At 29.4% G+C, this 15177-nt stretch overlaps 3 protein-coding genes across 3 annotated transcripts; 2 read left to right on the plus strand and 1 right to left on the minus strand.

Annotated features, from left to right (window-relative positions):
• Positions 1-48: 48 nt before the first annotated feature.
• Dcr-2 (Endoribonuclease Dcr-2) lies at positions 49-7984 on the plus strand. The gene is made up of 26 exons (XM_034317350.2): positions 49-205; positions 272-455; positions 641-818; positions 970-1209; positions 1356-1647; positions 1720-1796; positions 1859-1962; positions 2084-2222; positions 2297-2427; positions 2500-2740; positions 2822-3070; positions 3143-3415; positions 3492-3668; positions 3729-3933; positions 3999-4320; positions 4394-4758; positions 4850-4998; positions 5075-5182; positions 5263-5562; positions 5645-5860; positions 6014-6211; positions 6584-6665; positions 6769-6989; positions 7071-7242; positions 7326-7401; positions 7462-7984. The coding sequence occupies exons 1-26, from the start codon at positions 64-66 to the stop codon at positions 7616-7618; spliced, it is 4998 nt and encodes a 1665-aa protein (XP_034173241.2). The 5' UTR covers positions 49-63; the 3' UTR covers positions 7619-7984.
• Mfap1 (Microfibril-associated protein 1) lies at positions 6824-9760 on the minus strand. Its single transcript, XM_034317382.2, has 4 exons — positions 9546-9760; positions 8728-9404; positions 8500-8669; positions 6824-8430 (listed from the first exon to the last, which is right to left on the minus strand). Exons 1-4 carry the CDS (start codon positions 9640-9642, stop codon positions 7995-7997), a joined length of 1380 nt encoding a protein of 459 aa, XP_034173273.1. The 5' UTR covers positions 9643-9760; the 3' UTR covers positions 6824-7994.
• A 352-nt stretch (positions 9761-10112) lies between these two features.
• Positions 10113-11978, plus strand: Fkbp39 (FK506-binding protein 39kD). The gene is made up of 4 exons (XM_034317430.2): positions 10113-10309; positions 10463-10552; positions 10727-11672; positions 11745-11978. The coding sequence occupies exons 1-4, from the start codon at positions 10300-10302 to the stop codon at positions 11824-11826; spliced, it is 1128 nt and encodes a 375-aa protein (XP_034173321.2). The 5' UTR covers positions 10113-10299; the 3' UTR covers positions 11827-11978.
• The last annotated feature ends 3199 nt before the right edge of the window (positions 11979-15177 follow it).

Here is a 15177-nt window from a genome sequence, read left to right on the forward strand (position 1 = left end):
AATATGCATTTTACGAATGAAAACTGTATCTGGAAACATTGGTATAAAAATCACTTGGTTAGAATGTCTTGTATCACGTTAATCAATGGTGATTTCATTTTGGGAGTTCCCCAGTTCTGTGAGATTCTTGGTAGTAATATTTGTAAAAACACGATCGTGTATTTGAAGTGTTATTCATTTGATTTATTCGGTTCTTTATTTTTTGGTGAGTGTTAAATGAATTATTTTTGTTTTTAAACGAAATAATATTTTTATATATTATTTGTTTAAGGTACCTTTTCCTATTTATTTAAAGCCATGGAGAACAATACAGATGACTTTATAGCAAGAACATATCAAATTGATCTTTTGGAAGTAGCACTTAAACAAAATACTATTGTTTATCTACCCACTGGTGCTGGAAAAACATTTATTGCTATTATGCTTATAAAAGAATTAAGTGCAGATGTTCAAAGGTATTTATCATAATTTACTTTTTGAATATTTGTCATGAATTGAATGTATTTCAGTGCCCTAAATATGTTTAATGCTGTTGAATTAAAAGCAAATTGCTTTGTAGTTAACATTGAATTACATATATATACACGCGAAAACATTACTTTGTTGCTTCTGATTAATTATTTTTACTGCAAAATTTTAGACCTTATGATGATGGGAGGAAACATACTGTATTTATAGTCAATACAGTACCTTTGGTTACCCAACAAAGTGAATATATTAAAAGATTAACTGATTTATCTTGTGGAGCACTCAGTGGTGATTGTAATGTTGATTTTTGGAAAGATATGGAATGGGAGCAACAGTTAAAAAACAGTCAGGTATTGTTTGTTAATTTTACTGCTGTATACTATTGCTGTAAATATTACTTAGAAATTATTCTAGAAAATTATTATAGGAAACACTATCAGTTACTATATAAATTATTTATTGAATTAATGTTTTTTTTTTACAAAAAATGTGACGTTACAGGTGTTAGTAATGACAGCTCAAATTTTAGTAGATGCAATTTGTCATGGATATATGCATTTAAATAAAATAAATTTAATAATTTTTGATGAATGTCATAGAGCAGTAAATGATCATCCTATGAGACAAATAATGCAGCTTTTTACAACTTGTCCTGTTAAAGAGCAACCAAGAATTTTAGGTTTATCAGCAACCCTATTAAATTCTAATGTGAAGTTGAATAAAGTGGAATCAATTATTAAGGTATATTACTAAATGTATTTGTGTAATTCTATAATTTTAAGTTACATTCATTAATGTAATACTATTACATTGTAATGTTACTTATTATAAGACTAGAAAACAGCTAATATTTTAATTAAGCTAAAATAATAATTAACTCATTGCAGTCTTTAGAAGTAACTTTTCAAGCAAAAGTAGCAACTGTAAATACATTTGACCAACTTCGTAGTTATTATCCAGTTCCTGAACAGATATTTGTTAAATTTGATGTGTGTGATGCATCTGATGTTGAAAACCAAATTACCACTATTATTATGGAAACAAGTCAAATTTTGGAACAAATAGTTTTGGATACTTCATTGAAAAACATTGAATCAAGCATTGAATTTAGACCCAAACCTGTTATTAAAAAGTTAATTTCTATAATGGAAGATATTAAAAATCAATTTCTACATACAGGTATAACTATGAAGAAAATACTTGTTAGATAATTAAATAAATAAAATGATTTATATTCAATTTTTAATACAGGAATTTATGGTGCTGATAAATCTGCTTTACTACATTTAATTCAATTAGAATGTTTAAAAAAAAATGCAGAGGATTTGGTACGTTTATACATTAAATAGCGAGTTTAATTTTTTCGTATTTTACATTATATTATTTGCAGGATACTGTGTATATTTTGGAATATCTTATAACACAAATAACTAAATGTAGGAAGTTACTTGAAAATAAAATGAAAATCAACACAGAATTGGAAAGAATTCATAAGTAACATTTACATTTACTATAAATTATTAAAATCTTATTCTAAATTTATTAATATATTTAAATTTAATGTAATGTAATTTTGATAATCACATATGTATAAAGTAAAAATTTTCCATTACAGTTATTCATGTGACCAAACGCGAAAACTTTTCCATCTATTAAAAAATTTCTATAACAGTAAAAGTGATGATCAGAAGTTTTGTTGCATTATTTTTGTACGACAACGATTTACAGTGAAAGTGTTATATCAAGTGTTAAAGGTAGAATTTAATTTTTACTTTTAATACCTAGATAAATTATTCTTCTATAATTATTTAAAAATTTGTTATTTTAGAATTTGTCAATGCATGATGAAGAATACAAATTTTTAAAACCTGATTTTGTGGTTGGGTTCTCAAATAATCCTTATAAAAATTGTAAAGAATCCTTATGCATATCAAAATGGAACAAGGAAGCTTTGCTAAGGTATAACGTTATTTTATTCTTACATTATCTTTTATTTATTGGTATTAAAAACATATCTTTTTGAAAATCTAGGTTTAAAAATGGTTTGTCAAATTGTATTATTGCAACAGACGTTATAGACGAAGGTATAGATATACCAACATGTACATTAGTCATAAGATATAATTTACCAATGGATGTTAGATCATATATTCAAAGTAAGGGAAGAGCACGATTTGCTTCCAGTCGTTATGTATTATTATTACCAAAAAATGACGCGACTTATTTAGAACGATATAAGCAATTTCAAATGGTGGAGCAATATTTACAACAGGTATTTTTTGTTAATAACAGTTATCGTCGTTCATAAGATATTTATTGATACAAATTTATTAAATTTATCCTTGTTAAATAGCTTTTAGTAGGTAAAACCAATATTCGTGCAGAACCAACAAAAAATGAAATTAAAAATGAATTGTATAAATTTGAAATTAAACCATATGTTGTTACTGATAAAGATGGAATAACACATACTGTAACAGAGCAATCAGCAATTAGTTTAATAAACCGGTACTGTGTTTCATTATTAAAATCTAAATATGTTTCTTTAGTACCTGTTTGGATATTGTACAAAGAAAAATTGAATGGGGATGATCTTTGTAAGGTAATAAAAACTTTATAAAAATGACATGTTTTTGTTTTACACAATAATATGTTTATATTACATATTTTGTAGGTTTCTCTTAAATTACCGAGTATAGCCCCATTAAAAACCGTTATTTTTGGTGATCTTATGCCCTCCATTAATTCTGCAAAAAGGTCTGCAGCAATGAAGATGTGTATAGAATTACATAAAATTGGCGGATTATCTGATAAATTAGTACCAAATATAATAAGTATGCCAGAAGAAAATATTGATTATTTATTTCCAACTTGGATAAATGAGGAAAAGTCAGAAGACAGGGCATTAATTGGAACTTACAAAAAGAAACGACATCATAAATTACAAGTAAAATTTAATTACAAATTTACTATTTCAAATTAAATTGTATTGATTCATACGTATAATTTAAAATTATTTATAGTTTCCATCGGCTCTGTACGGTGCATTTCCGCTCCCAGGAATGATATTATACTTGCATGTTCTTCATGTTCAGCCTAAGTATTCTGTACCGCATGATGATAACCGACATTTGGTATTCTATAATTTACTGAATAGTGCTGCAGGCTTTGCAATACTTTCTGCAAATCCAATGCCGAAGGTAAAAAGATTAAATTTATACTTTTGTAATGTTCATTTTATAAATCACACTTTTTTATAGACACCATCATTTCCATTATTTATGAATGCTGATGAATTGAATGTTGATGTTAAAGTAAATTATGCAACAATGACATTATCTGAAAAAGAAATTGGATACTTAAAAATTTTTCACACTTTAATATTTAGTCAAATTATACCTGTCATAAAACCTTTCATGTTATTTGATAATTACAATTATGATAATTGTTTTCTAGTTGTACCAGGTAAGTCTTTTATTATATGTTACCATACATTTCAATAAAATTTACTACAAATAGTAACTTTTTAGTTGATGAAAAGTGGGAAATAAATTGGCCGATTATAAGACAATATGATTGTATAAAACGAATACCACCGTCAGTTCCTTTTCATTTTAAGAATAATGATTATGAATTATCTTTAGTTATACCTAGTTACAGACCTTCTGCGGATGTATATATAGTCACACAAATTTGTGATGATCTTACACCAAATTCATGTTTTCCAAGTGAAAATTTCTTTTCATATGCTCATTATTTTAAAGAAAAACACGGTTTAGTAATAAAAAATTCAAAGCAACCAATGGTAGAAGTAAAAGCGATATCGAGAAAGATTGATTATATAAAACCCAGGTAATATGCAAGTTTTTATGTGTAATTCAGGTAAAATCAAGTTTATAATTAAAAATATATTTTTTGTGTATAGACACATGCAGGTTGAATTAAGGAAACGTAAATGGGCAGAATCTTCTAAAGATTTTAAAGAACATCTGGTTCCAGAATTATGCATCAGGATTAACTTTCCAGCTTTATACTGGCTGAAAACAACATTGTTACCATCTATTTTGCATAGAGTTTCACAACTTTTAATTGCAGAAGACTTAAGATATACTATTGCTGAAGAAGCTAAGTTAGGATTGTTATCGAATGATAATGAATGGCCTCCATTAGTAATAACTGATGAAGACAAAGAAGAATCATTTGACCGTTTACTAGATTTAGATACTTCTACTAATGAAACTATCGATGATTCACAACCAGAATCAGTTTTAAATGGTCCAGAAGTAGATGGTATGTATTTTATATTTTAGAAATCGTTTCTGTTTTTTACATTATTTTTTCCAAAAGTCAGTTTTAAAAATAATTGTTTGTTCCTAAAAAGTATTGAACATAGAGACACATCACTATCCATGGTCAAAAGACCAAGAACCACCTGATTTATATAGAAACATTGAAGAAGTTCAATTGATTCAGATTGAACATTATTGTCAATTTATACAAGGAACATGTGAATTCAATAATGATGCAATGGTAATACTTGATACTTAAAAAAAAAAAATATTTGTCATAAATATTTTAATCACGTATAAAATACATTTTTTTTCAGAAAAATACTAAAGTTAATTTTAAAAATAGACCATCAATAGCAGTACCTGATTTGAATATTTTATTATTAAAAGATTCAGAAGGACCTGATCCTGTGCAAATTATGTATGTAAGTATATTATTTATCTTCTTTCTTTCGCTTGAACTATAATATAAAATATTACTTTGTAAAAATTAATATCTTTATAGGCCCTAACAAGTAAATCAGGGCAAGATGCATTTAATTTGGAACGCCTAGAAACTTTAGGAGATTCTTATTTAAAATTTATTGTATCTTTATTTTTGTACACTACGTTTCCAAACTGTAACGAAGGTCCGTTAACAACATTAAAAGGGAAACTAATTGGTAATCGTAATCTTTATTACTGTGGAGTTAAGAAGAACATTCCCGGACGTATGAAAGTTGATGATTTTGCACCATTAAGTAATTTTATTGCTCCTGCTTATACAGTAAACAGACAGCTTCAAACATTATTATTAGAAACAGAGGTTTATATTATTTTAATAATTACATGATTATAATATTATTATAAAACTTAAAGAATTAAAATAAGTAAAATTTTACATTAAGGTATCACCAAATGTTTTATATGAAATTCAAATACCTAAAACTGAACAATTTATTGGAACTATAAGTGAAACCACCAACAGTGTAATAGAAGAGAAAGTATTAAATTGGGAGCCAGCAGAATCACAAACTGGTATGGAACATTATCTTGGAATACAAACTGTTTCTGATAAAACAGTAGCTGATTGCATAGAAGCACTAATTGGTGTATATCTTACAGTAAGTTTGAAATATCAGACATATAATATTTGTGCAATTCTTTTCATTAAAGCCTTAGAGCTTCGATTATATTTTAATATATCCATGTGATGTAGTTAACAAGTATGACTCTTATATAAACAATTACACTAATTTCAATTTTCACTTTAACAGCATTTGGGTATTAAAGATACCATTATTTTGTTGAAATGGTTACAAATTTTACCAAATGAAATTGATATTCGTGGGCTATTATATGATATTTCAGAGGATTTTGTTGCTCAGGAGAATATAAATCGTTTCATGCCGTGGGCTTCCAACATAGAAACAAAACTTGGGTATAAATTTAAAAATCAAGCATTTTTACTTAAGGTATATTTATGTATATATATTTTTAATATTATTTAAGGAAACGGATTAGATTTTCTATTTTTAGTGGTGTTACATAATTTTGTCAGAATTACACACACACACACACAAAAACGCGTAGAACATATGGCCTTTTAGTTTTAATCATATCGTGTAAACTTGTTATTTTTTTAATTGAACTATAATACACAAATAAATGATCTTCTCAGAAACGAAAGTAATCAATTCCACAAAGTGAAAAGTAGAAATTGATGATATGATAAACATTATAAATAAAATTGTATCGAATAAAATAGTTTGCTAATAAAAATGGAATTGATTACGTAAAAATTTTAATAATTCATAATTTAATATGGAAGAAACAAACTGTTTTAGGCTTTTACACATCCCTCGTATACAGCAAATAATGTAACCGAATGTTATCAAAGATTGGAATTTCTTGGTGACGCTATACTCGGTAAGAAAATATTTGAAAACTTATATTAATGTATTTTCTAATACTTGGAAATTCTTTTGAACATGTTACACTTAAGTAATATTATTTCAATATGTTGTTTTAGATTTCTTAATTACATGTTATATTTATGAAAATTGTGGAAATTTAAATCCTGGTGAATTGACAGATTTAAGGTCTGCTCTTGTTAATAATATTACCTTTGCGTGTTTAAGTGTACGATATGGTTTACATACTGCATTATTAGCTTATGCACCAAATTTAAATGAAGCGATAAATCGTTTTGTAAAATTTCAAGAAGAAAGAGATCATGTTGTAAATGACGAGGTATTTTACAATATTTTGTTATAATAAATTACATATGTGTATACATATATGTAATACCTATATGTATTTTATATCTAATAGCTTTTATGGATCTTATTGGAAGAAGATGAATGTAATATAGTCGAGCATGTAGATGTTCCTAAAGTGTTGGGAGATTTATATGAATCTGTCATAGGTGCAATATATTTGGACAGTGGTAAGAATCTTAAAAAAACTTGGGATATAATATACTCGCTCATGCATAAAGAAATTGGTAAGTACTGATATAATAATTTGAAAACTTGGAAATAATTAACTGAAAATTAATATTCATTATAATACTTGATCTTTATTTAGATGAATTTAGTAAAAATATCCCAAAACAACCAATTCGTGTATTATATGAAACTCAAGGCGCTCATCCACAGTTTTTGTAAGTATATTTTGTTTTTGTAAATTTTCCAAATTTATCACTAAATAATATATTTTTTAGAAATGCCCATAAAATTGAAGGCACGAACGGAGTTATGGTACCTTTAAAAGTAACTATCGCTGGAAAAGTAAAACTTTTTCACGGATTTGGTATAAATAAAAAGCAAGCTAAATGTGCCGTTGCTAAACAAGCTTTAAAAAGTTTGTTGTCTACATAAAAATAATAGAAAAATTATAATAAATTATGGAGAGTATTTTTATGTATGTACAAGAGGTTATATGTAATACTATGTATTATTATTATTATTATTATTATTATTATTATTCTTATTATTATTGAACGCGTCGGGCACTCAGTCCTCAAGGGACCATTGTACCCGAGCCCATACGGGTAGTTCCGGCTACCGAGGTACATTGTGAAGGCCGGCCTCCTTTGCAAAGTCCAAGAGTCCGGCCACTCCAGGGCCTTAGTGTGCCTCGTTAATACTATACATACAATAATATTGATATGCAATTTTATATTATTTAACTATTAATTACTTTTTTAATGCATTATTTTATTGAAATAAACATATTATAAATTACTTAATTAAATTAATTTTCATTTTTCCGTTTTTTCAACGATGGCCGTTCAAACACTTGTTTCATTCCTGCTGCTTGATTATTATGGAATTTTAAATTTTGAGCTGTTTCTGAAATCCAAGGTGAATCAAATTGAGTGGTATCTTGATCCACCAAGTGAGTGTATTTAGTTCTACCACTACGACCGAAGTTTTTCACTTGCATAACTTTTGGTAAAATCGTTTTATCAAAGTGGTCCTCCAATGTTGCGCCAGAGAAATCTCGTTTAAATATATTATCATCTTTATCCAAATAGAAGGCTCCACGATGGTAATATTTCTGTAAAAATTTGTATTTCCCTTTGGCTGCTTTGTTCGTAATAACTTTCGGATTCAATCGAGCTTCTTGTCTTCGTTCTTCTTCCGTCATATTACGTATCCGTTCAATTTCTAGCCGTTCTTTCTCAAGCCTAAAACATAATTATTAAATGAAAAATACAATAGATATAAACGTCATTATTTTTAATGATACAACATACTGTTCTCGTTCTTCACGATCGCGCTTAATTCTTTTTAATTCTCGCAGTTTCCAAGCTTCATATTCAACTTCATCATTTTCATCATCGGTACAAACATCCTCCAGTTTTCCTTCAGTTTCATTAGTGTTTTTGCCAACTTGTGCTTCTTTCCTTATTGCTTCTTCTACCATCTATAAAATAAATATCAAGTTAACAAAAATATCTTTTTCGATAAAGAATTAAACTTACCCGCAGTGTTTGCCGTTTTCGTTCTTCAGCCATTTTCTTTGCTTCAATTTCTGCTTGTTTTTGTTTCATTGCTTCCTTTTCTTTTTCCATTACTGTAATTCTATCTTTTTTACGAACAAAAACTGGCTTTAATCTTGGTCCAGTTTCTTCTTCAGAATCTGTGTATTCCTCATATTCTGAACTTTCTTCTGAACTATCCCCGGATCTTTCATCCTCTTCCCCGTGAATTAATTCTTCTTCATTTTCTTTCTTAGACAAAACTCGTTGCTTTAAGGCTTCTCTCCTTCTTTCGATTTCTGAATCTGACAATTCTTCGTCTTCCGATGAATCTGAACTTTCAAGTTTGATCCTTTCTCTGGTTCTTTCTGGTTCAACTTCAATTAATTCTGGTTCATGGATATGTCTATGTCTTTCAGCACGAATTTCTACATTAGATTCTTTATGTTTTTCTAATCGCGTTAATCTTCTTATTCGCGGATCATCTTCGTCGCGGACCTTAATCTGTGACTGTATCGGAGCATCCGTAGAAGTCTCATTTTCTTCATAATTTTTATGCGCTCGTTTTTCTAAGAAATCTTCATCTTCAGATTCTTCTTCTGAGCTAGCTGCTGGTGCATAATCAGGCCGTTTTCCAGAGACATAACGATGCACTTTTACTTTTTTCATAGAAAGTTCACCTACAAGTATTACACATTTGTTAAGATGTTATTACCAAAATATTTACACATTATCAATTATTTAATTTTAACAATCATTGTCAAGTAAGTAGATCCTTTGTTTGTGTTATGATTTAAAAATTATAACATTTGGTTACTAACCTTTATCATTTTTTACAGGAACTGCACCTGCGGTACTTTGAATTCCCATAGGAGCAGGTGCTAAAGAATTATTTGTTACAAAATAATCCATCATCATTTTGGCAATTTACAAAATAATTTAAGTATGTATGTATGTACAATACCAAGTCTATAACATAACAATCAACTTCACTTTAATCCTTCTATGTCAAAAAGTATACATTTTACAGATGCAAGTACTCATATGTAAATATGTAGGCTTTCTTGCACCATAGACAAATTAATATAAATGTCTATATTTGTTATATAATTTTATGTATAATATATCTATAATTTTTAATGATATACAATAAAAAATGTGCAATAAAATATATTTTGATAAAACATTTTAATTTTATTAAATATTTATTTAACTAAGAATATGTAATAAGAGAGTTATTTATTTACTATACAGAGAAATAGGTCTTTTTAAATATATTAAATATTAATTATTGGCGATGATAAAGGTATGATACAAGTATCTAGTCTATAAAAAAATAATTCATGTTGGAAATCGACTTCTTGCGCATATATAGCACCTTGTGAGATGTTCATTACCAGTTGGCAGTTGGTTGGTGCGAGTCCGTGAGAGAGATAGGTGATTCGTGTAGTTCGTTGTATAAAGCGTGCTGCGTGCTGTATATATAGTTATATTTTACGTACATACATAAGTAAAAGCTGTAATTATTAATACTTTATATTATTTAAACGAACGTTAAACAATAATAAAGCCAAGATGTTTTGGGGTAAGTGAATTATGTACGAATAAAAATACATATTGGTTTTCCAAAATTTGCCGGTAAAGGCTATTTCAGAATGGCGTCGCCATGTGGTTTCGAAAAACTATTTGCTGTTGACAGTATAATAAAATTGTAATAAAATGTACTGATTTTTTTCAGGTTTGATAATGGAACCGAATAAACGGTACACACAGACCGTTGAAAAATCATTCCACGTTTCAATGGCCAGTTTAGACCTGTTAACTGCCGGTAAAAGCTAGAAATCAATTTAACGTTATTTTTTAAATCTTTTAACATAAATATACTAGCACAAAATACTATTCAATTTCAATTGAATAAAAGTAGATTATATGCTTGAAGAAATTATATTTTATAGAGCAACTTCTTTTAAAATTAATTTATCTAAACTTTTATTTATTACAGATGATAATTTGGTTCAAGTAATGTTATGCTATGATAACAGAAATTATCTATTATGCAGTTTGAAAAAAAATACCACATGGCAAGTCCCGCTTGATTTAAATTTCGAAGAAGGAACTAAGATTGCATTTACATGTAATGGTCATGGTCACATACATTTAACTGGTTATTTAATACCTGATGAAGATCTGGATTTAGATGAATTAGAAGAAGAGGAAGAAGGAGAAGAAGAAGAAGGAGAAGAAGAAGAAGAAGAAGAAGAAGATGATGATGATGAAGTTCCAGAATTAGTTGACCAAAAGTTAAAAAGAAAAGCAAAGGATTCTTTAAAAAATGACAAGACTACCAAGCGCCCTAAACATGAAATTAAAGCAGAATCTTCGGATGAAGATATAGAATTGGATGGCTTAAATGAAGAGAATGATACTGAAGAAGAAGAAGAAGAAGAACCAATATTAGAAGAGGAAGAAGAAGATAGCGAAGAAGATGAGGAGGAGAACAATGAAGAGGAAAAGAAGAAAGTAAAAGTTCAACAGAGGGATAAAAAGAATAAACAGCAACAACAGCTACAGAAAAAAAAAGAAGATAAGAAGAAATTAGTAAATGGAAAAGAAATGAAACAAGAACAGAAAAATAAACAGAAAAAAAATAAAGAACTTCAGTCATCTGAGCAAAATGTTCAAAGCGATCAAAAGAAGAGGGTAGTAGAAGGTGGAGTGCAAATAGAAGAACTAAAAATCGGCAACGGTATTCCTGCAAAGAGTGGAAGATTTGTATCAGTATATTACGTTGGCCGTTTGAAAAATGGAAAGAAATTCGACTCGACAACACAAGGAGAAGGTTTTAAATTTAGACTTGGAAAGGGTGAAGTAATTAAAGGATGGGATGCCGGTATTATAGGAATGAAAGTAGGAGGAAAACGGCGTATTACAATACCACCAGCTATGGCGTAAGTATTATTATTTAATTTATATTCCATTATAAATATGTAGCTTGGTTACAAATAATTTCCTTATTGCAGATATGGAGCAAAAGGTTCACCTCCAGTCATTCCAGGTAACAGTACATTGGTATTTGAAGTTGAACTTAGGAATGTGCATTAGGACTAAGGTATTTCATTGACTTTTAAATATTTGTTAAGCGATATGTAACGTATTTTAAAATAATAAATTGAACATCCTTTTTTATTATCCATCAAACTGTTAATTTTTTTTTTTTTTTAAGTATAATCGAAATATAGTTGAGTTTAAGAGATGCATAATAATAACATTCACAAATAACATGTATTTTAATCTGTTTTTTTATTTTCTTGACTTTTCTTCCAAGTTAATGTACAAACTCCATTTTTGCATTCCTTTATCAATTCTGGAGGTTGTTCATCAGCTGTTATCTTTTGTTTATTTCTAAACTGCCACCATTTCAATAATAATGGTTGTACCAGGAACCTCCATATAATGAGAAGTATGGGTATAGCGACACATGGTATGCATGCCATATTTAACAGTTCAAATAAACTAAAAGAGAAATATAAATTTACATAATATGTCGGTTGTTAATTTAATAGCTAAGTTATGATAAATGTTTCACTTTTGATATAATTAGAAATTGGATTCTTACCTTTAATAAATTCAATGTACCTTTTTTTGTTATTATTATGCGAAATAATCGAATGAAAAATGAAATAACAGTATGAATTCAAAGATAGTATAACCTCTATGTTTATGTACAAAATAAATTAGGTTTAATCTTTATTGATTCGCTTCGATTTTTCAGGCAAAAAATAAGTATAATACGTCGATAGCGTTTTTATATAAACTAAAATTTTGTGTATAACTAACCGCGTCAGTCTGTCTTCGGTCGTTGCGGCGGCGGGGGGTGTATGCTTTTATCTTCAATAGCAACGCCATCTATACAAAAGCGGCTCAAACTACTCGACGAGTTACCGATCGATTTTCCGAAAGGGGGAACACTAGCGCCCCCTATCAGAAAGCAGAGGAAACTACTCGACGAATTACCGACCTATCCTTCGGCAATCGGTAAATTGTTTCGTAGTTTCTGCCACTTCCCGACAGGCGGCGCTACTGTTCCCCTGTTTCGGAAAATCGATCGGTAACTCGTCGAGTAGTTTGAGGCGCTTTTGTATAGATGGCGCTGCTATCGAGAATAAGAGCATACCCCCCTACCTCTTCGACGTCCGAAGACAGACTGACGCGCTTCAGCGCAAGGCGCCTAATTTATAAAGATTGGTTTCATGTTTGCCAGCCCTAAATTATCAAAATTTTCAAATATTTTACAGTACTGTAGCAGTGACTGCAGATCCAACAAGACTGGGAAATGTAAAACAATTCGTATTGCAACAGTCTAACGCACGTTGACGGTAATAATAGATTACTTCGACACCAACGACTATACCTCATCACTCATTGTCAGTGTCTCGAGAATGACTTTACTTTTCACCTTATATCAGCTTATATGATATCACAGTTAATATATCACAGGTTTAATATCTATTTACTGTCTGGTGCCTGCTATCTGTTTTATAGATCATTCGTAACAGTGAAATCATTAATTACATATGATTTCGCAATCTCAAGCTATTATGTATTAAGTTGAGAAACCAATTTAAATTATCGAAATATTTGTTTTAATTATAACGAAGGCGTAAATATAACAGAGATGCGAACATCATTAAGAAAAGTAATTTTACTTATCTGTGTGAAATAAATAAACCATTGTCGTTGTTGTAAGTCAGAAGGAGGTAACAATAGGGGAAAAAGGTATTTAACAATTATAGAGCATTCATAAAAGTGTTTTAAGTTTATTATAACATGCAGCTGAAAGAAATTTCGGTTTACATACATACAAGGGGGCCCTCGAAAAGATTTGACAACCTCGAGGCCCGAGAAATCTTAATCTGGTCCTGATGATAGGTAAATCACTATTCACCATAAGTTTAGAATTCGTCACATTTTACTTCTAACTTACCCAATTGAAGGTTGTTTATATTTTCATTATTACTGATGGTCGCTGAATTTAGCGGCATCCACAAAGAGAGCAACCCCATGACAGTGTCTATTATCACCATACTGTCGATGGATAGCTCTCTTCATAGCGCACGCCTTTTGTTACTCCTTTCGTTTAATCCTCAATGATAATAATAATAATAATAATGATAATATTTCGGATTTACAGCATCCGGAGTGAACGTGCTGAAAAGAAAAAAGAATTGAATTTTATTGAAATACTTGTATTATATTGAGTTGATTAATTCGAAAGCAACTACCGAATGACAGAAATTGTCGCAGTGCTGCAATACAGTATAAGTATAGCAGCTTTGCCTTGTTATCGGGAAGGTGCGAGCAACCTCTTCCTCTTTAGCGCTACCACCTGATTGCGCGGTAAACATTACCTTAGTGCGTTAGCTCGTGGCACGAGTCGTTAACACTTCCTTTATTCATCTGCCCTGATATGAATTCCACTTGAACCTGAAAATATATGTATATTTAAATCTTAATTTTCAAAAAATTAAGATACCTATAATATAAATAATAATAGATTTGAAGAAACAGTAAACGGTGAACTCGTGTGAGTTGATCGATATACATATTATCAGATTGAGATAAGCTCGAAAGAAAATTCGTTTTATTGATAACCGTTATCTGATACCACTGGTAAAAGAATCGTAACAATTGTCCGCTATGATTTTTCGATAACAGCGAACAAATTAAGAAACCTTCTCGAAAACAGAAAAGAAATATTAAAACGGTATTTGCGTCGGTGCGCTAGTTATAATTAACAGACGGTAACTAATTTCCAAATAAACTAACGATAAGACGAGCAAATGTTGAAATTTTTCCAATGATAGATTCACTTTAATTCACTTTAATTTGCTGACAAAATGAGTTGATATCCCTACCCGACAACTATTTAACCCTTTGAATAGCGGAGCCTGGTAACTAGGTAAATATTGAATACATTTCTTTATTACATTTTTATAAAAGAATAAGTAATTTATACATACGTGTAGCTTCTTATCGCTTAATTGAATTTTCAGGTATCGTGCAATTAGGTATTCTTTTTTACTTAAATAATTACAAAGAATATATATCGTACCTTTCACACTTTTCTACCTGAAGAATCAATAGAAACATCGAATATCTTTGAGAGAAGCCAATGATTACACGTTATCAGTAGACGATGCGATAAAGCGATAACAAGTTGGCTTGTACAGGTATTATCGAAAATCCTCTGTTAATGGTAGTATTTTTCTCTTTAATTTTCAAATAACAATACCTACCACAACAGGTATAAAATATCTGTTTTTATTATACTTATTTTGTTGATAACTAATCGACGATTTGATCGATTACTATTCGATATAATTAACGAATAAAATCACCAAGGAAAAATTGTAAAATTATTCTCAACAAATTCTCGTTGCTATTTTAACAATT

This window comes from Osmia lignaria, chromosome 16, assembly GCF_051020975.1.
Source record: "Osmia lignaria lignaria isolate PbOS001 chromosome 16, iyOsmLign1, whole genome shotgun sequence".
Taxonomy (NCBI): Eukaryota; Metazoa; Arthropoda; class Insecta; order Hymenoptera; family Megachilidae; genus Osmia; species Osmia lignaria.